Source organism: Micromys minutus, assembly GCF_963924665.1.
Source record: "Micromys minutus genome assembly, chromosome: 15".
In the NCBI taxonomy this organism is placed as follows: domain Eukaryota; kingdom Metazoa; phylum Chordata; class Mammalia; order Rodentia; family Muridae; genus Micromys; species Micromys minutus.
In genome coordinates this window covers 56,201,841-56,222,614 of record NC_137984.1, presented here as the reverse complement: position 1 = coordinate 56,222,614, position 20,774 = coordinate 56,201,841, and the positions used below count along the sequence as shown (strand labels likewise).

At 41.1% G+C, this 20,774-nt stretch overlaps 1 protein-coding gene across 1 annotated transcript in view; it reads left to right on the top strand.

Moving 5' to 3' along the window:
• ERICH6 (glutamate rich 6) overlaps positions 1-20,774 on the top strand; it is a gene marked incomplete at both ends in the record, with an annotated part of 30,186 nt that overhangs the window by 4,139 nt on the left and 5,273 nt on the right. Inside the window, 10 exons of the mRNA XM_080929602.1 lie at positions 2,869-2,960; positions 3,716-3,778; positions 4,323-4,378; positions 4,471-4,587; positions 7,228-7,338; positions 13,907-14,061; positions 14,685-14,815; positions 15,873-16,009; positions 17,694-17,779; positions 19,720-19,875. Coding sequence (XP_080785728.1) covers positions 2,869-2,960; positions 3,716-3,778; positions 4,323-4,378; positions 4,471-4,587; positions 7,228-7,338; positions 13,907-14,061; positions 14,685-14,815; positions 15,873-16,009; positions 17,694-17,779; positions 19,720-19,875 — 1,104 coding nt within the window. The remainder of the gene's footprint in view (positions 1-2,868; positions 2,961-3,715; positions 3,779-4,322; positions 4,379-4,470; positions 4,588-7,227; positions 7,339-13,906; positions 14,062-14,684; positions 14,816-15,872; positions 16,010-17,693; positions 17,780-19,719; positions 19,876-20,774) is intronic.

Below are 20,774 nucleotides of genomic sequence, written 5' to 3'. Positions count from 1 at the left end.
GGCTGGACATTTAAGAGTCTGGTGTTTGCTTGTTTAAGGAAAAGAAAGAGGATTGTATACTGTACTGCCATGTTGCTGTGGTTTTCAGCTATGTTATTTCAAGTCCATGGGAAGTTCCCTCTTCCAGGCAAGATTCTTGTGGCTCATAAATCTTTCTAAGATAATGGATTAAAAGCTAAACACACACACAAATGTCAAAGTATTCTTTACTGAATTTGGTGAGTGTGTGTGGGGGAGGGGGTGGATATGGGTCTGTGTGTGTGTGTGCATGCACATACACACACTAATGCCCTAAAAATGCAGCCAACATCAGTTCAACTCTATCTTCATTTGCCTTACTGCTATCCTCACTGAAATGGGACGCTTTCAAGGGCAAATTGTGGTGGTTTGAGTGAGAACAGTTCCATAGGGTCACATATTTAAGTGCTTAGCCAGCAGGGAGTGGAGCTATTTGAGAAAGATTAGAAGGATTAGGAGGTGTGGCCTTGTTGAGGAAATGGGGAGTGGGCTATAAGGTTTCAAAAGCCCAATCTCCCTCTCCCCTCCTCCCCCCTTCATCCCCTCCTCCCTTCTTCCCTGTCCCCATTTTATCCCCTTATCCCCCTCCCCCTTCCCCCTCCCCCTTCACCTCCCTTCCTCAACTCCTCCTTCCCTCCTCCCCCTTTCCCCTCCCCCTTCATCCCCTCCTCCCTCCCCCTTCCCCCTCCTCCCCCCCCCCCCCACCTCCTAACTCTTCTGCCTAAGGATAAAGCTATCATCTACTGCTCTATGCTTGTTAGCTTCCCACCATGTTGATCATGGACTAAAACCACAGACAGGTCCCCAATTAAATTATTTATAAGAGTTCCCTTGGCTGTGGTATTTCTTCACAGCAATGAAACAATAACTAAGACATAGATGAAAGTGACAAAATAAGTTTTGGACCAAGACAGAAGCCTTTCTGGCTCTTTAAGACATCCCTTTATCTCTCTGAGCCTCCATTTCCTTGCCAGTGAGAAGGAAATACTAAGGTTAGCTTTTGTGAAGGTAATCAGAATATTACAAGGAAAGCAATATTCATTCCTACCTACTGTGCTCTCTACAAAGTGAATTATGTTGCTATTTTCATTAATCTGCCACCTAAAAATTCTATGCAAAAACTTTGGTGGAAGACTAAGGAAGGCAAGGACACTTGCATGAATGTGGTCACTTTTGTTAGCTATTGCATTGTGGGTGGGGATGGGGAAAATACACAGCAAATGTCTTGAGATTTCCCTCTCCTGTTGCTTTATTGGTACTACCCACAGCTTGTCTCTCAGGAAGGTTAGATAAACAAGATTCCCTCAGAGACTTGAGTAAGTGGCCTCTGAAGAGGAGCTCTTTGCCTGTTCAGGACACAGATGCTTCAGAACTGAAAAACAAAAGCACTTCAAGCAGCAGTGTGCCAGGAAACAAAGTATCAAAGTGACAGGGGAAGATACAGTTGAATTCTGGAGAAAAGGGAACAATGCTAAATTGACACATTTAAATAATGTTTGATCGTTTTAGAAAATACAATTATTTAATTAAAATGCTCAGAAATAAGGGAGATGAGAAAACATTTACTTGTCACCACTGAAGTTATTAAATTCTTACTTCCCTGCATTAATCATAGATGATTAAACTACTCAGAGAAGGAACGGAGGTCTCCTAATTACAACGTGTTTGCTATAACATCAGCACTTTTCAAAAAGTCTTTTTCTTAGCACTCAGGCAATGTAGGCAGCCAAGATCAAGGCCAGCTTGGTCCGTCGAGCAAGTTCCAGGATAGCCAGGGTACACAGAGAAGCCCTGTTTAAAAAAAAAAAAAAAAGCAAAACAAAGATTTGCATAGTTTCTCTTGTGTGCATTCGCATATGTGTATACAGTGTGTATATGCATGTTTATGTGCTGGTGACGTCATGCCTGCATAAGCATGTGGAAGCCAGAAGTATCTTTGTTTATTGCTTTCCACCTTGTCTTATCTGAGATGGTCTCTCACTGAACCTGCAGTTGACCACTGTAGCACGTCTTCCAGGCCTGAAAGTCCAGGCTCTATAATTTTAAACTAAAGGAAATGAACACTTTGTACTAACTTAAATTTACCTAAACGTCCAAATATGCACATCACTAGCACGAGCAAGAGAGTTTTGCACATGCACCGATGTGCTAGTAAATCCTTACAGGAGAAAAGGTTAGAAACCCCTCTCTGGGATCTGGAAAGTGCTAAGTTTGAGCTGGGCCTACTGAGTATGCACACCAACAGCATTCTTTCTCTACCCTCGTGGTTGCCATGAAGAAATGTCAGGGATTCTCCTGTGGCCGTCTATGAGTCTATCACCCTCACTTCTTCAGAGAATGTTTACTAAGCACCTTAAGCAACCAGAAGCAACAGGTCACATCTGTTTCATGGACAGTCACTGAAAGGCCTAATCTTTCCCACTTTCTCTGCTTCTTGAGAATCAGAGACAACCAGTCTGTACTGTGGTCTGTTTGCCACATCAGCTACATGCTATGGAGCCCCCCTTTCCCCTTAACCTCCTGGGCCTGAATCTCTTTAGAACCCCACCACTCCTGCCTATCTATGGCATTACATAACACCTACTAAAACTCTTACCCAGAGGCCAGTTCTCCTCACTGTTCCTCGTGAACCTCAAACCCAAGAACTTTCAGGAAGATTTTCCAAAGAATTTATTTGATCGGACATATCATGTTTAACTTTACTGGAAATATGGGTATGAGAGAAAATATTTTAAAAGAAAACATCAGAACTTTCTATGGACATATGTTATTTAACTAAAAATATACTAGATAGAATAGTCTTGCTAACAACTATATAATTACACTCTAACATTTTTATTTAAATTTCAGAAATATGTACCCAAGTTTGTATGAAAAAGTTCAGATATCAGTACAAACAGATGAAAGTTGGCTTCAACAAGTTTCTGCTAAAAAGCAAACAAGTGAGTCCTTTGGTTGTTGGGATTTTATTGGGGGGTTGGCCCGCAGACTGGTGTGGAAGAGCTGTAGAACCAGTGCCGCACTGGGCAGTACACATAAACACTGAGATACTGGGCAAACTCATTAATCTCGGCAACATCTGCAACAACATCTGTAACAACAAGCTCCCTGCCATACCAAGCCTCTGGCACTTCCTAGCGTGTTACAGCATCCCAAATAGCTAAGACATCATGGCCACTGTTCCACATCAGGGGTGGCTGTCTCTCTGAAATCACTACTTGGTGGGCCATAGGATCATGAGATGCTAAAGGTGAGTTGTTTTAGTAAAGCCCAGATGAAGCCTTAATGATAATCTTTGTGTGTTAATTTTTATGTGTGAACTAGTACTTCCGTCGACGTGATGCCTTAAAATATGTTTAATGTTTTCTTCAGATAACAGACATTTCCCCTGACAGATCGCCTTCTAATCCTGTCTCCAATGACTCTCGTTGTCCCTGGTTGCTCTGGGACAGAGAGGGCTATTGATTCTTAGAATCTATCTTCTTTGACTCTGGATTCATCGTTCTTCTCTAGCTGCTTTAATTTCTGCAGAGGCTGGTGGCTGGTCCTACTGTTCAATCTCCATCAGGAAAAGGAGGGAAATTCAAAATGGAACAAACACAGGCATTTAATCTCTATGAATTTTTTCATACTCAACCTTGTTTCTCCTTTTTCAAGATTGATGATAAATACATACATACTTTGTTGTTGTTGTTAGAAAGAATACCATCCATTGAGATCACGGAAGCACCCCCAGAAAGTCCAGCTTCTAAGTTAAGAGGTAAATGGTTGCTTGTTTCCCTCTTCTTCTTGCTGGAAGACAAACTGTCAGTAAGGAACAACCCTGACTTGTACAGTGCTGAGAACGAGCCCGAGCGTGTGTGTGTGTGTGTGCATGTGTGTGCATGTATGTGTGTACATGCATGTGTGTGCATGTGTGTGCATGCATGTGTGTATATGCATGTGTGTGTGCATATGTGTGCATGCATGTGTGTACATGCATGTGTGTGCATGTGCATGTGTGTGCATGCATGTGTGTACATGCATATGTGTTCGTGTGCATATGTGTACATGCATGTGTGTGCATGTGCATATGTGTGCATGCATGTGTGTACATGCATGTGTGTGCATGTGCATGTGTGTGCATGCATGTGTGTACATGCATGTGTGTGTGTGCATGTGTGTGCATGCATGTGTGTACATGCATGCCTGTGTGTGCTTGAGTCTTAGTAGGTTAGGATGGAAGAGAATCTCGAAAATAGAGAAGAATAGAACACACTGCACAATGGTTTGCAATTTTCGTCTGAACCATACTCTCTCTTCAGGAAACTGGGTGATTAATCCTGAAGAGCCCAAACTAAGCATTTTATGTGAGATGGAGGTAAGACCTATTTGTTATGATAACCAGTGCATTGTTCTTGGAAAGTGACATATTCAGTCTTGAATTGTTTTCTCTCTCTCCTTAATATTTAGTTTAACGAAGACTTTGTAAATTTATTTGAAACTTCTCTAAGGACATTACCCAGCATTGGACCACCGCCCATTCTGTCATACAGAAAAGAGTACTCCTACTTGAATGTCAGCTTCAAGGTACTTAATAAATCTATTATTTTTATATGGGGCCATGCAGTGATTTGTACAATAGATGTCAATCTACTTTAAAAGAATCAGCAAGGCTTCCTTTACTTAGAATAGCACATGGGGTAGCTTCCTAACTCCTCCCATCTGAATGCTATAAAACAGAAGAGCCTCTGCCCTATGATTCAGGAGGCTACAAGTCTGTATCAGGGTATAAACAGGGTCACCACTGTGGGGAGACTCTCTTCATTTTCCTGGCTTTATGGCTGTTTGGACACTGTGTAGCCATCCCTAGCTGGCATTTGTATCTTGCAAGTCTCTGACTCAGTATTCACTGGCTTCTTGTTGTGTCCCTGTGTCCAAAGGTCCTTCTCCACACCAATAATACTAGATTAAGACCTATCCCAATAACCCCATTCTAACTTGGTGACCTTCATGAAGACCAAATAAACTCACATTCCCAGGTACCAGAGGTTAAACGGTCAGTGTATCTTCTGGAAAGACACAATTCAACCAACAGTAGTGGTCCCAAAGCCTGAGGATACAGCTAAACCTACAGGTGCCATATTTAATGATATTAAGGAACCAGTTAATGCCAGTATTTGATAAGCTAGATAAAGGTTTCCTTAGTAATGCCATAGGCCAGTGGTAAAGGAGTGGCTGGAAGCATGGCAGTTGCCAATCTGGGATAGGATACGACCAGCTGAAGAGAATGCACACACCCACATCCAGATCCCTTGATGACGTCTTCTGAGATGTGCTAGGTGATGTCTTGTGCATAGGAAGAGTAAGTAAAGAGTTTTGCCTAGTGTCACAGCGCATGTGCAGGACTGAGCAGACTCTGGGGATACTGTTATGCACTGTGTGATACTAACAAAGGCCAATGCTTTAAACACTCTGTAATGTAATACCAACTACTTGATGAGCTCTTTACTCTGGTTTGGAAACCTGGTAGCCACTTTACAGACTCTTTGGACTGGAATGTTTTTACCTGAGCAAAGCATTCCCCTTCCTATATGCCAGAAGGGCTTATAGCTAGACAGTTCTTTTGAGCTGGTGGGTTATACTCTTTCTCTGACTCCCAGAGATGGGCTTGACCCTAAGAAATGCTGTGTGGACTCTTCTCCAGGGTGATGTCCCGACTTGGACAACTCCTCTGGCTCCAGTAGCATTAACAACATTTCTTGAGTTCAGAAATGGTAGCAGCTGGCCTATCTAGCCCTTTCTTTATACCCCCTTCACAATAAGAGTCCAGTGGCACTCATGGTCTTTCAAAAAACCTCCATTTTTGTTTCATTGTCAGATACAGGAACAAAAACACTCATGAGCCAAAGAAGGCACGACCAGGTCTCTTGTATAGAAGTGGTCACGATGTCCTAGTCGCTGCCGTTTCATTTCTCACCATCTCTGCACTGCTAGGCTCTGCCCACTGAGCATTCTGGTGCAGTAAGCTTGTTGTGGGGTGGTTTTAACATTCTATATTTGTCGTTACTGGAATCCTATCTACATTAGCTAACTCGGTCACCTTTAGATCTGGAAGCCCTGTCTACCAGGATAGTGTTCATGGGAAATACAGGTGTTCTGGTGCTGCTCATGCCCCAAAGGGCACAACTGAAGCTTTTTCTAAAGTATTTTTCTGAGACTCAGCTACTCACCTGCCCAGAATCCTCTGAAATTGTAGCTGTAACAAATGCCAACAAGGCCTTAGTGTAGTAATCTCACAGTTACCGGATCCGTCATGACTTCTGTTTTGCTTATTTTCCTTCATCTGCTTCCTCTCCTCCTGAATTGCCCTATAGAGTTCAGAACTCCAAGCACAGGTACCCCAGGAGGGAAAGACTCTGGCTTACTGTAGAAAGTTAGTGATTATACATGGTGAATAACGCGAATGAGCCTCTCACTGGCTCTTGTGTTTAGCTACCTGGTCCCCGGGTAAGGAAGCTGTTTAAGAAGACTGTGGAGTCTTGCTGGAGGAAATGGGTCCCTAGGAGTGGGTGTTATGGGTCATATAGACTGTCCCATTCAGGCCCTTGCTCTCTGCTTCCTGACTGCTGTGACAATGTAACCAGCCACTTCATAGTCTTGTTAGCAAAGCCACAAGATACTACCCCTGCCATTTCTTTACTGCCATGATAGACTGTATCCTTAAGTCACAAGTCAGAAGAAACTCTTCTCCATTAAAGTTGATTCTGTCAGGAATTCGGTCACAGAGACAAAGAAAGAAGCAAACGTGTATACAGTGATGGGAAGGCTTCTTCTTCCTAGCATTTACAGGTTACATAGTATGAACTTCTGTTTATTCCAGAGCCTCTGAGGTCATCCTTTCTGTAGCTTTCTTCTCCCATAGGCAGAGAGCCAAAGCATTTGACCTTGCTCTGCTGAACTATGCCAGAGAGCAGCAAGGATCCTTATTCCCTTCTAACACTTAATGGAAATGATGTCACAGGTTAGACCATGCAGATCTTGCTAGCTTGGTCCCTTCAGCTACAAAATCTCAGACCCTTAAAAGTTCTCCATCAAGTATTTCTGTGACCATTGCTCTCAAATAAATTGGCACATACCCCATTGCCTTTGTGGCCCCAACCTCATTCCTATTACCCCTAAGCTTGCTGGGCCTTAGGACAGTTCTTCACTCTCTCTGTTTCTCTGAAGGATGAACAAGAGCTGGAACCCACATGTGAATTTTGTGGAAGTGATCTACAGGCGCTGTTTTTTAATATGGACACTTCCTCTGATGATGCTCCAAGCAAACCAAAAACATATGTAAGTTATTTCTAAATAAAATCTGACTGAGGAACGCGTGTTTTTTTTTTTAACACATGTAGTACTTTCTCCTTATTCTTTCTCTTGCATCATCATTCTTAAGGGTTAGGTATTAGCTGTCAAGGAAATCCCAATCACAGCCACATCACATCCACTAGGAAGCTACAATTTAAAAGACTTATAATAAGAGGTAGAAAGGAAGGTTGGAGTTTGAGGCCAGCTTGGTATACTTAAGGCCCTGGGATGGAGGTGTGGATAGGGAGAGGAAAAATAGAAGAACTGCAAATGTTCAGTCCTGTGGTCCTTCAAGAGCACAAGGAGAAGAGAACCTTGAATATCGTGGGAAGTCAGAAGTTGAGTGACCATTTAAGGGCAATCCTCAAGGCTTAACATCTTATGGCTACAAGAGAAGCTGACAAAAAAAAAAAAAAAAAAAAAATCAACACAAAATCATCCGAAAGTCATTATTTCATTCCTCATTTGAAATAAATTGGAAAGGTGAAAAAAACTTGATAAGTGGATGCCCTATGAGAAAATGAAAGAGGAAGAGGAGGAAAGGGAGGAAGGAAGAAAAGGAGGGGAAGGGAAAGAGGGAGGGAGGAAGGGAAAGAGGGAAAGAAGGAGAGAGAGAGAGAGAGAGAGAGAGAGAGAGAGAGAGAGAGAGAGAGAGAGGGAGAGAGAGAGAGAGAGAGAGAGAGAGAGAGAGAGGAATCCCATTTTAAACTGGGAACTCTCATTCTATGTAACTTCAACAAACCATTTCTCAATTAGATGGTGAGAAGTGAATAAAAGTGGAATGCATCACGGACAACCAGTGACTCCCAGCTTTGTGACTAGACCAAGAAAAGGCTCCAAAGCCCTTCTTTTCCTCCACCATTAATTTTCTTCCTTCCTTCCTTTCTTTCTTTTGTTTTTTTCCTTTTTTTTCCTTTTTTTTTTTTTTTTTTTTTTGGATATTCTCTGTATTTACATTTCAGATGTTATTCCCTTCCCCAATCCCATCCCCCTCCCCCTCTTTGCCTTCATGAAGGTGCTCCCTCTTCCAACCTCCCTCTCCCACCTCAGCACCTTGACGCTCCCCTAAACTAGGAAAAGGAACCTTCACTGGACCAAAGGCCCCTCCTCCCATTGATGCCAAAAAATGCTATCCTTTGCTGCATATGCACCTGGAGTCATGGGTCTTTTCATACGAACTCACTGCTTGGTGTTTTAGTCCCTGGGAACTGTGGTGGGATTGGTTAGTTGATTATTTGTTCATCCCATGGGGATGCAGACCCTTTCAGCTCCTTCAGTCCTTTCTCTAGCTCCTTCATTGGGGTGCTTGTGTTCAGTCTGATGGTTAGCTGCAAGCATCCTCTTCTGGATCAGTATGGCTCTGGCAGAGACTCTAAGGAGGCATCCTTATCAGGTTCTTGCCAGTAAGCACTACTTGGCATCAGCAATAGTGCTTGGGTTTAGTGGGTGTATATGGGGTGTATCCCCAGATGAAGCAGCCTCTGGATGATCTTTTCTCCAATCCCTGCTCTTCTATTTGTCCCTTTATTTCCTCCCATGAGTGTTTTGTTCTTCCTTCTAAGGACTGAGGCATCCACTTTCTGGCCTTTCTTCTGTTTGAGCTTCATAGGTTCTCTAGATTGTTTCTTGGTTATTCAGAGATTTTTGAGCTGGTATCCACTTATAAGTGAGAACATACCGAGTTTTCTTTTGTGACTGGGTTACCTCATTCATAATGATAGCTTCAAGTGCCATCCATTTGCCTAGAAATTTCATGAAGTCATTGTTTTTTTAATAGCTGAGTAGTACTCCATTGTGTATATGTACCACAATGGAGTGAAGTGGAATCTTTTTTTTAACTGTTCTTTTTTTTTTTAATTAGATACTCTGTATTTACATTTGAGATGTTACCCTTTCCCCTGCTCCACTCCAATTCCCCTCCCCTTCCACTTGTCTTCACAAAGGTGCACTCCCTCCTAATCACCCTCTTCATCCCATTGCCTTGGCATTCCCCTACATTGGGAAAACATGCCCTCCCTGGGCCAAAGGCCTCTTCTCACATTGATGCCAGACACTGCTATCTTCAGCTACATACATAACTGGATCAATAAGTCTCTCAATGTGTGCACAAAGCTTGGTGGTTTAGTTCATGGGAGTTTTGGAGGGTTTGTTTGGTTGATAATGTTTCCCTGATGACTAGAGATGTTGAGCATTTCTTTAGGTGCTTCTCAGGAATTCAGCATTCCTCAGTTGATAATTCTTTAGCTCTGTACCCCATCTTTAATAGGATTGTTTGATTCTCTGGAGTCTAACTTCTTGAGTTCTTTGTATATATTGGATATTAGACCACTAGCAGATGTGGGATTGATAAAAATCTTTTCCCAGTCTGTTGGCTGCCATTTTGTCCTTTTCACAGTGTCCTTGACCTTACAGAAACTTCACAATTTCTTAAGGTCCCATTTGTCTATTCCTTTTTCTACTTCTTCTTCTTCTTCTTCTTCTTCTTCTTCTTCTTCTTCTTCTTCTTCTTCTTCTTCTTCTTTCTTCTTCTTTTTTCCATTTGTCAATTCTTAATCTTAGAGCATGAGCCATTGGTGTTCTGTTCAGGAAAATTTCCCCATGCCTATGTGTTCTAAGCTCTTCCCCACTTTCTGTTCTATTAGTTTCAGTGTATCTGGTTTTATGTGGAGGTCTTTCATCCACTTGGACTTGAGCTTTGTACAAGGAGAAAAGAAAGAATCAATTTGCATTCTTCTGCATGCTGAGTGCCAGTTGAACCAACACCATTTTGGAAGAGGCTGTCCTTTTTGTTCCATTGAATGTTTTTAGCTCCTTTGTCAAAGATCAAGTGACCATAGGTGTATGAGTTCATTTCTGAGTCTTTGATTCTATTCCATTGGTATAACTGCCTGTCTCTGTACTAATACCATGCAGTTTTTATCACAGTTGATCTGTAATACAGCTTAAGGTCAGGGATGGTGATTCCACCAGAAGTTTTTTTATTGTTGAGAATAGTTTTTGCTCTTTCTAACTCTATAAAGAATTGAGTTGGAATTTTGATGAGGATTGCATTGAATCTGTAGATTGCTTTTGGTAAGATGACCATTTTACAATGTTGATCCTTCTAATCCATGAGCATGGGAGATCTTTTTGTCTTCTGAGATCTTCAATTTCCTTCTTCAGAGACTTGAAGTTCTTGTCATACAGATATTTCACTTTCTTGGTTAGGGACACTCCAAGGTATTTTATATTTATTGTGACTATTGTAAAGGGTGTTGTTTCTTAAATTTCTTTCTCAGCCTGTTTATCCTTTGAGTAGAGGAAGGCTACTGATTTGTTCAAGTTAATTTTATATCCAGCCACTTTGCTGAAATTATTTATCAGCAAAGTTCTCTGGTGGAATTTTGAGGTTACTTAAGTATACTATCATATCATCTGCAAATAGTGATATTTTGACTTCTTCTCCAAAGCACTTCTAAAAGGTACACTCAGACCAAATAAAGGTCTAGACAAAGTTAATTGCTAGTGTTTTTGAGTCTAGTGAAATCATTGTACCTGAAGTGTGCTAAGTAAACTGGTGAGATGTTAAAAAAAATCTTCTGCTGCTATTCAAAAGTTGATAGAGTTGGACTAGGAAGTTGAATGAATGAGTTGGACTAGGAAGTTGAATGAATGAGTTGGACTAGGAAGTTGAATGAATGAGTTGGACTAGGAAGTTGAATGAATGAGTTGGACTAGGAAGTTGAATAGATAAATTGGACTAGGAAGTAGAATGAATGAGTTGGACTAGGAAGTTGAATAAATGAATTGGACTAGGAAGTAGAATGAATGAGTTGGACTAGGAAGTAGAATGAATGAGTTGAACTAGGAAGTAGAATGAATGAGTTGGACTAGGAAGTTGAATAAATGAATTGGACTAGGAAGTAGAATGAATGAGTTGGACTAGGAAGTAGAATGAATGAGTTGGACTAGTAAGTAGAATGAATGAGTTGGACTAGGAAGTTGAATAAATAAATTGGACTAGGAAGTAGAATGAATGAATTGGACTAGGAAGTAGAATGAATGAGTTGGACTAGGAAGTAGAATGAATGAGTTGGACTAGGAAGTAGAATGAATGAGTTGAACTAGGAAGTGTTGTTCATTCACCCGAGTCCTTGCCAGCTGACCACCACTTCTTTAAATACTTTGACAACTTTTTCAGGAAAAACACTTCCACAATCAACATAATTTCTAAGAGTTTGTTGAACACAGATTTTAAAAATTATTTATTCTTCTTTTATATATTATATCCCTACGGCAGTCCCCCTGCATTTCAGTCCCTCATCTTCAACCTCTCCTCCACCCTACATCCACACCTCCTCCATATCCCTTCAGAAAAGGCAGGCCTCCCAGGGACATCAACTAAACATGGCATAACAAGTTACAGTAAGACAAGGCACATAGCTTCATATCAAGGCTGAACAACCTAGTAGAGAGAAAGGTTCCCAAAAGAGCTGATAGGATGCAGGGGATTATTTTGATTTTTTTGTGTCTGAAAATTGATTAACTTTATGATACAAAGACATGATTGCCATTCTTGGAACAAGCAGTACAGAAGTACAGCCGTAATCTTCATTTGGTAACTAAGCTAAAGTATTGGTAGAAATCCTTTAATTGATACAAAGTTGAAGTTATAATTTTTTCAGTGGTATAGAATTTAATACAAATTTAAGATTTTTATTGCTATAATTTCTTATTGATTTAAAATTGAGAGTAATATTGTTGCTTTCATATAGATATTGTACCTATACAATACATTTGGGAATGCAAGGCTCAGACCCAGTCCTATAACTGCTGTTATACACTGTTTTTAGTTGATTAAACAATATGAGTTTAGGGCCAGAAAGCAAACTCATGGTTCTGAGGAATTAAAAAGGAGTTTATAAGATATTTCAATTAGAAATGGCCAAGAGTAGTCAAGGCTTAACAGTTCAGAAATGCTTTTTGTAGTTAGATGGTTTTCAAAAACATCAGAAATCCACAAATTTAATGTTATTTATCTTTTGTTGAGACATATCTGTTCCTTACAGTCCCCTTTGGTGGATTTGATGAGGAAACTGAGCACTTCTACCTCCAGGTGAGGTATATTTTGTGGCTAGGCAGCCACTGGGCAGAAACTGCCGATTTCATCTACAGACTAATACTGTCCAAAAAGGGGCACATGCAGAACTGTCAACTGATAATATTTGCCAAGTCAAAATTATCAGCCCTTCAAGATTTCTGCATTTCAACACCTGTCAGTGATCCTGGGCCAGAAGGCTGAAGACTTGGTGTCACATGTTACTAACGGGACTGCTAGTGGAGATTTGTCTCTATAACCTGTCTCTGCTCTGGAAACCATCTTAGGCTTCCTATGTTTACAGATATTTGGCCATTCTCAGGCTTTTGATAGAGTTGAAGACTAATTTAGTTTTATAGCCTACCCAAGCTAATTAATTTTGAGAAAACATAGTCATTTAGAATATTTTCAAGTGGTAATAGTTGTACACAGCTTACATTTGAGGGTAAAGTTTTTTTTTAAGTAAACAGAAAGGGTGATGTTTAGGTTAATGTTAAGGCAATACATAGATTGGACAGTGGAGAGGTAGGTGGGGAAAGAGTCGAGAGGAGCAGACAAGAGGGAGAGGAGGCAGAGATTGACAGAGGAGGAGATGGAAGCAGTTGTGAATCTTTCTCTCTTAGCTTGATAAGGTTATTATGATTATTTCCAAGGGTTTCTATAGTTCTAATTTATCTTATCTGGATGGACAGTTTATATCTTTGTCCATTGGTTGTAAGCTTATTGTGCAGAGGGTTTGTGGCTTGAGAATTTAACATGTAAACCTGTTTAATAAGTCAATGGATGTGGAGTCATGTTTGTACCAGGTGGTGGAGGAAAGTAAGTGAAGACAACGCACTGGGGAGGTCGTATCCACCCATATCAGAAGCAGAAGGGTGGTGGAGTGAACCACACATGAGTTCTTAGAGGTGGCATAAAGCTGCCAAGTCAGACATCCCCGCAGTGCCATGTGACTCCACGGGAGCCGGTACTAGCGCAGGATAAAAGGTTTCCGCTTTTTAATATTTACTGTAACAGAACCATTTGTAGTTAAGGCAGGGCATAGAAACAGGTTTAATCATAAGCAGGAATGAACCTAGTTTGTCTTTACTAGAAGATAGCTTTTAAGCCTAAGATGGAAGGAAGATGATTCTTCACATGGTAGAACAGGCTGTATGCTCACTGCTTGGAAGGAGGAGACCAAAACATCATAAGCTCAAGGCCATCATGGGCTACACAGAGAGTAGACTTGGATAAATGAGCTGCTGATTCAAAAACAAAGAAAGAAGCAGATTTGTGATTTGTGGCAGCTCTAAGGCAGGGGGTCCACTGTTTGTGGGTTTCATCTGAACTGACTGGTGACCAGTGCTCTCAAGTACTGAAGAAACAGCTGAAAAGAATCTTTGAGGCATGTGGATTGTGTGCTGTGTGAACTTCATCTCACCAAAGCATTACAGCCTCTATCTGTGACAAAATCATAGCTTCTTTGTTTTTCAGAGGAGCTGTTGTCTTCAGTTTCAAAATCTCCTTGATTATATCAATGAGGAAATGCTAACCAACACCCCTGAAGTGGAATTAATCAGTATTTTGCCTCATGCAGCGCATGGCAGTGATGTCGACAGAGTCAAGGCAAAGGAAAAGGCGATACAGAGGTAACTCAGGCCCTGCTGCTGAGCCAGACAGGATACACTGACTGGAGAGTGTCTCATAAAATGAACCTTGGTTTCTCAAAATATACAATAAGAATAGTTCCTTATTAAAAAAAATAGAAATGGGCTAAAGCAAAGCTTGTTTTAGTTGCTGGTTGGTGTTATGAGATTCAAAAGTTCCCATAAAAGCCAGGGATACAGCTCAGTAGTAGACTACCACCTTTGGGTATACAAGGGCCCCAATTAAGTCCCTTTCACCACACACACACACACACACACACAGAGAGAGAGAGAGAGAGGGGGGGGGGGGAGAGGGAGAGAGAGAGAGAGAGACTAAATAATAACAGTAATACTAATGATTATGATGATATTGGAGACAAAACCTCACAAGCTCACTGACTTAAAGGAGAAATTGTCAAACATAAATTATCAGAGTAATTCAGAATTCTTATGCTGCAGAAATCTGCCTGTAGGACCACTTGCAGGCTCTGACTATGTAAACTGGATTCATAAGTAATAAAAGATTAAAATAACAAAGGATAGTACATGAGCAGGTGAAATGTGTCGGACACTGTTTCCACTTTGAACGGCAACTCAAATCTCTGCTTGGTTGTTTGATTTTGTAGAAAACAAGAGCGTCAGATGGCCAGACATTTTCCAGTAATATCAAATGATCTGAGCCCCTTGGGAAATGATGATGGTAAGACTTTTGTCGTGGATGCCCTACATCATCAGAAAGCTCATATGCTGGGCCAAGGCATCAGATTGGCATATTTTAAAATAATTCTGAATGATGTTCATTTGTAAGTTATCATAAAGCCTGTATCTGGAAAAATGGGTCAAGAGATCTGGGGTTCAAGCTCTCTGGCTTTTAGAGTTTTTGGTTTCTGTCTCATTATTGTTAGTTTAAATAAATTAGCAGCATCTAAGAATGCCTCCTAGATCGGGGCTGAGAACTACGAAGTTAGTGTCTTTTGTGTTAGAGAGCATCCATTCATTACACTCTGTTCTCAAACGTGTATGTAGAAAATCTGTCCAAAGACACCTGAATACTTCCTTCCTGTACTCACCAGGGCCTGTCAGTGTAGGTCAGAGGTGGGGCATTTGAAGGAGAATTGAATTTAGCATCGGAAATTCTAGCTTTATATATTTGATGGCCTCCTCATGGATCATCTAATTTGGAAGAAATAACTTAGTTTTCCAGTCAGTGTCAAGTTTCTTCTGTTATAGAAAAGATACTTAAGGTAGTCAGTCCAGTTTGTATTCTTGTAACTAAATGGTAATATTATAGGGAGCTCCTTGAAATTCACTCATTTGTACAAAAACTAAAATCCACAGGCATGGCTGCTCACACATCTAAATTCCAGCCTGGCAGGGCTCTGGGTTTTTGAGACCAGCTTGGTCCACATAGAGTCCACAGCCAGTTGGGGCTATATAGCTGAGACACTGTCTAAAAAAAGAAAGAAAAGAAAGGAAAAGAAAAGAAAGAAGAAAAGAGGGGGACAGATAGAGGGGTGGGGAAAGAAGAAAGGAAAGAGGGAGGGAGGGAGGAAGAAAAGAGGAACCTAGGAATTCCACATAATGAAAAATCTCTTAGAATGCTTCTTTTTTATTTAATAGAAAATTTCAATCATTTTTAACCAAAGAAATTCCTTTCTAATTTTAATTTAATAAAGGTCCTTATTTTTCTTCCTTTAAAACAAAAGTTTGATAAATCAATGCATTTGCAACAAGGGTTTAAATTTTTTATTTTATTATAAAAATTTTTTAATTCAAAGCACAAATATACCTTCTTGTTGTTCTTCTCTCAATAGATTCAAGGCACCTGAAGACAATTTCTTACCAGCTTTCTGCAGATGTACCACAGACTGTGAGTACTGAAGATGTGGTTGATTTCCAGATCACTAATGTCTCCATCACTTGCTGTGATTCCTGGAAAACATGTGGGAAGGTAATTCTCGTACAGTTTGTTGTTTGTGATCTTTAAAAGAAAAGATCAGTTTTGATTAAAACACGTAGTAGTTCTTGTGGAGCCTCATGGACAGCCAATGAGCTGTCTCTCAAAAAGAATTGGTTCGGACTTGAGATTGCAATTGCTTCTACACTTTACATCGTATTACTGTTCTTAGGTAAGGCCTTTTGGCCTTAAAATTTGACAGATACACATTAAAGACCATCTTAAATTCTTAGATAATTAAAAGCTTTAACTACTTTCTCAAAACTGTGCTAGCATTCGACGTGTTTATGTTTGTAGTGGACCTCTGTGTTCTGGAGTTAAAGGAGACGTTCTCCCCTTCAATGATCCAGTGCAATCTCCACACGGTTCTGAGAAGAGTGTATTTTATGTATGTTGAGGGAAGTCATCATAAGTTGCTTTTCAATTTTATGTAGACATATAAAGAACCCATCGTTTCTCAGACAGTGTGGAGGGAAACAAAGGGAGATGTAGTCCTCCACACAATGTGGTATTAATCCAGGGAGGGATTAAACTGGGGGGGAAAGAATCAGGGCCACAGGACAGTCTGTACTCAGACTTGAGCAAGCATGTGCCCCTGACTGACGGCTGCTGTGTTCTTGCACAGTAGTGATGGAAGAAAGCCTCTTTAATGTGTAGTCCTGGGCCTTGACTGGGCTGCCATATGTCCTACTAATATAATTGAAAAGACTACCGAGTACCATTACATCATATGTAGAAACAAAATTTAAGGAGATCAAATACCTACATACAGCAAACAAAACTATAAACAAAATATTCAAGTGCACCGTAGTGCTTCTCTGGAAAAAGTCCCTGTTTGGTAGCTTCAGTGGCGAAGGGACAGAGCATCATTTCCAGATGAACAGTAGGTTTGCAAATAACTGACCATGCTTATCCAAAACCTTAGTTCATCTCACCCTAGGAAATCTGTGTCCATTTCAGTATAAATCAAGATCAGGCGTGCAAAGAATTAAACCACATGGTCTGTTTATTTTAAATATTATCAGATACAAGTTCATTTCCACCCTGAATTCCCACATAAAAGTGGTTGGTCTTGGAGCCACAACAGAGTCATGCCCCTGTCTGTCTGTCCTCAGTGTCTCATACCTACTACAGTTATACACAAATGAACAAAGCAACCAGCTGCTGTGTGTTACCCTAAATTATTATTTGTTTGTTCTACAGGCAGGCTCACTGTTGGGGATGTGGTTCTGTGGAAAGTGCTTGCCTACTATGTGCAGGGTCCTAGGTTCAATCCTCAGCACAGAAAGACAAGGAACAAGCAAGCAAACAAACAGACAAAAACCCGAACAAATGAACACAGTAGGTCGGGTTTATGAGATAACACTTGCATTTTCACAGCTAAGTGCTTCCACAGATGTGTAAACCCTCAATCAAGATAGGAATGTGACCGTTGTGGATGTGACTGGCTTTTTCTCTCCCTTTTCTTCATAGTAATAACCATGAAACAAAAAGTAAAAATTGTGAATAGGTGAGTAATGAAAATGACAAAGGACTTATTACGTGATACTATAAGTGGTCCCTGCTGACCGGCCCATGCTGCTGAGGCGAGGTCAGGCACTTTAAGTAGAGAAATGGTTTGTGCCACCGTGCTCAGTGCGTCAGCCCGGCGCTGGCGTATTATTGCTGTGTTGTGTAGGTCATGAGGAACCAGCTCCTGGAGAAACACTACAAGGACGGAAGCAAGTTTCTCACCTCCTTTCCCGACGGAACAACACAGATATTGTATCCTTTCTACTTCACAGAAAGAAAACCAGGCAGGCTCTGATGGCATGGGCCAGCATCAGCTACCTGAGAGGCTGAGGTGGGGAAGGCTGAAGCAGGGAGAGAGCAAGCCCATGGCTTGCCTGGCCAACTTAGAGTGAACCTATCTCAAAATGTGAAGAAGAAGATTAAGAAAAGAGCTAAGGAGGAGGCCTTTGGTAGAGTGTTTCGCACATGGAGGGGCCTTAGATGTCAATCCCATCAGAGAAGGAAGGGAATGAAGGGAGGGAGGGAGGGAGGGAGGGAGGGAGGGAGGAAAGGAGAGGGAAGAGCGAGAGAGGGAAGGAAGAAGGAAGGGAGAGGGGAAGGAAGGAAGAGAGGGAAGGAAGAAGGGAGGGAAGAAGGAAGGAAGGAAGGAAGGAAGGAAGGAAGGAAGGAAGGAAGGAAGGAAGGAAGGAAGGAAGAGAAACCAGAGGGACGAGGAGGGAAATACAGAAAAATACATACCCTCAGAATTCTGTCACCCAGTGAAGAGCTGGTAACATTGTTAAATGTATCTTCCCTTGCACTGCCTTTCCAGTCTTCAAGCTTGCATGTGTAGTTCTTTGAAATCAACTGGAGCATATATTTAATTTTACAACTTGTTCTTTCATGTAATGTTGAAAGTATTTAAAAGGCAACAGACACTGAGATACAGAACTTGTTTACTACACAGTGCTGTGAGCCTGTTCCAGCAATCAGGGGACAGCCCTCTGCATTCCCTGTTACAGACTTAAAACTTACTTCCTTGAATTAAATATTTGGGAGGAGACATTCTAGGTAAGAAATTCGGACATTTTCCAGCTCTGGTATATTTTGGCCCCTCACGCCCACAAACAAAAAGTCACTAGCACTTCACCATAGGACATTTAGATAGCCAGGCCATGGAGTTTGGGCATAAAAGCATCCAGTATCTCTAGAAAATGAGGAAAAAACAATTTTTTTAAAAAAGCAACCTTTTTCACTGAGTGTCTCCTTATGGAACAGAGTCCTTTTTAGTCCATGTCCCAAATGTTACTCAAACACAACAATAAGCCAGAAAAATAAAGTCCATGCTCACAAATGACAAGGCTGTACCCTACTCCGAGAGAGAGAATGGGGGATTCTGTTTTCATTAAATAGTTTGCCCAACGTTTATTACTCATTATTTCATGTGGCTTATAACTCTCTTAGAGGCTGTGGCTGATTTTCAAAAGGACTGGAATTCAGTCTTGGTTTAACCTCACCTCTGAGCGCTCTGTGCGTATGGACCCGATTAACACCGACACAGGGTGCTTTGCTTTTGATGCTGCCATGTATGGGACATTTTTCTTAATGTCATTTTCAAAATGTTCCCCCTATAAAAAGCCAGTTGACTTGGTATGTTGGTCTTGCAGCCTGCAGTTACAGTCTGCCTGAACTTCTTTATTGGTTCTAAAATTTCATTTTGTGGTCCTAAGGACTTTAGTATACACTCCCCTTCCAATCAATTTTTTTCCCTAAACTTTTCAAGGTTAAAACGTTCATATATAATTGACTAGAAGGGGCAAACAAGTGGGTAGATAAAGGTACTTCCCCCCCACACACACACAAATACCTATTGAGATGATCATGCTTTTATTGCTTTTTATTCTATTAATGTGGTATATTAGATGTTGAACCTTACATTCTGGAGATGAATTTAATTTTATCATGACACAGAAACCTCTTCCATATTTCTAAGTTCTATTTCTTAAAATCTGTTGGGAAATTCTGTATTTCATAAGTACATTTCGATTCATATAAAAGCATACAAGTCTTTTGTAGTAAAAGCAATAGAGGCCTTTCCTCTGGAAGGTCTTTGAGGTCAGGATTCATGATTTCCAAGAGCTCCTCATGAATTAACTTTATTCCACGAATAGTCCAGGACCACTAGCTTCCTCGGAGACCTTATCTGATCTCAGCTATCCATCTGGAAACCTAGCCATGATCCGAGTGCCCAACAAGACAGATGGTTTTATTTGTATAATCCAAGAAGACACGCCCACCAGCCCTGCTATCCTGGCACTGTTTGATTCCTCCGGCAAAAGCTCCTGCTACCACCCCAGTGGAAATGTCTGGTGCGTTTCTCGGGTCCTTGCTGCTGTTTTGGTATTTCTGATGATTTTTTTTACTGTCTTTAATTGTATTTTTTTCCCTCTTCTACAATAAGAAAGGCTTTAGAAAGACTTATTTAAGTTAATGGTCTTTAGAACATAATATAACTCAGAGACACACTACACTGTCGCTTACTCTTGAGGTACATTCCTAAGTAGAAATCTTCCTGTCACTGTGTGAGACAGTAATACACAAAGGAAAATCCTTGGAGCCAGAAAGCCTGTGAAGGCATTTTCCATGAATGTCTGGCAACACAACACAGATTCTAGCCCCAGAATCCGCAGATGAAGGTAGAGAGAACTGCCTAGATAAAGCCATCCTCTGACCTCCACACGTGCATGTCATGGTTCACAGGCAACCCCCACCACATGTGCTTCATGCATACACACATAATGAGAAAGATCTAAATCTCTATAGAAAGATCCTGATTCCTTTTAATTTACCAACAGATGCACTCTATTGTGGGACTTAGGCCATTAAGGAAACCCTGATTCTTGGTCGAGACAAGTTGAACCCCGGGAACAATAAGTGAGACAGCAGGAAGCTTCCTAGTCTCCCCAAAATCAGGAATCTTTGCATCGCCATAAGCACCATACTGCCCCTTTGGGTGTCGGCCATGCCCCAAGTTCCTCCTCTGCAGGGAGATGTGACCACAGGTCATGTAAGCTCCAGGCAGAAGCAGGACCACCACCAAATATGTAGACAAGGTCTTCACAAGCCCTGAGGCCAAGCCACTAGGAAATACCAGTTGTCAGACTCTGAACCATTTCAAAAATTGTGTGTGTGTGTGTGTGTGTGTGTGTGTGTGTGTGTGTGTGTGTGTGTGTGTGTATGGGGTTTTTGCTCAAGAGTAAACACTCAT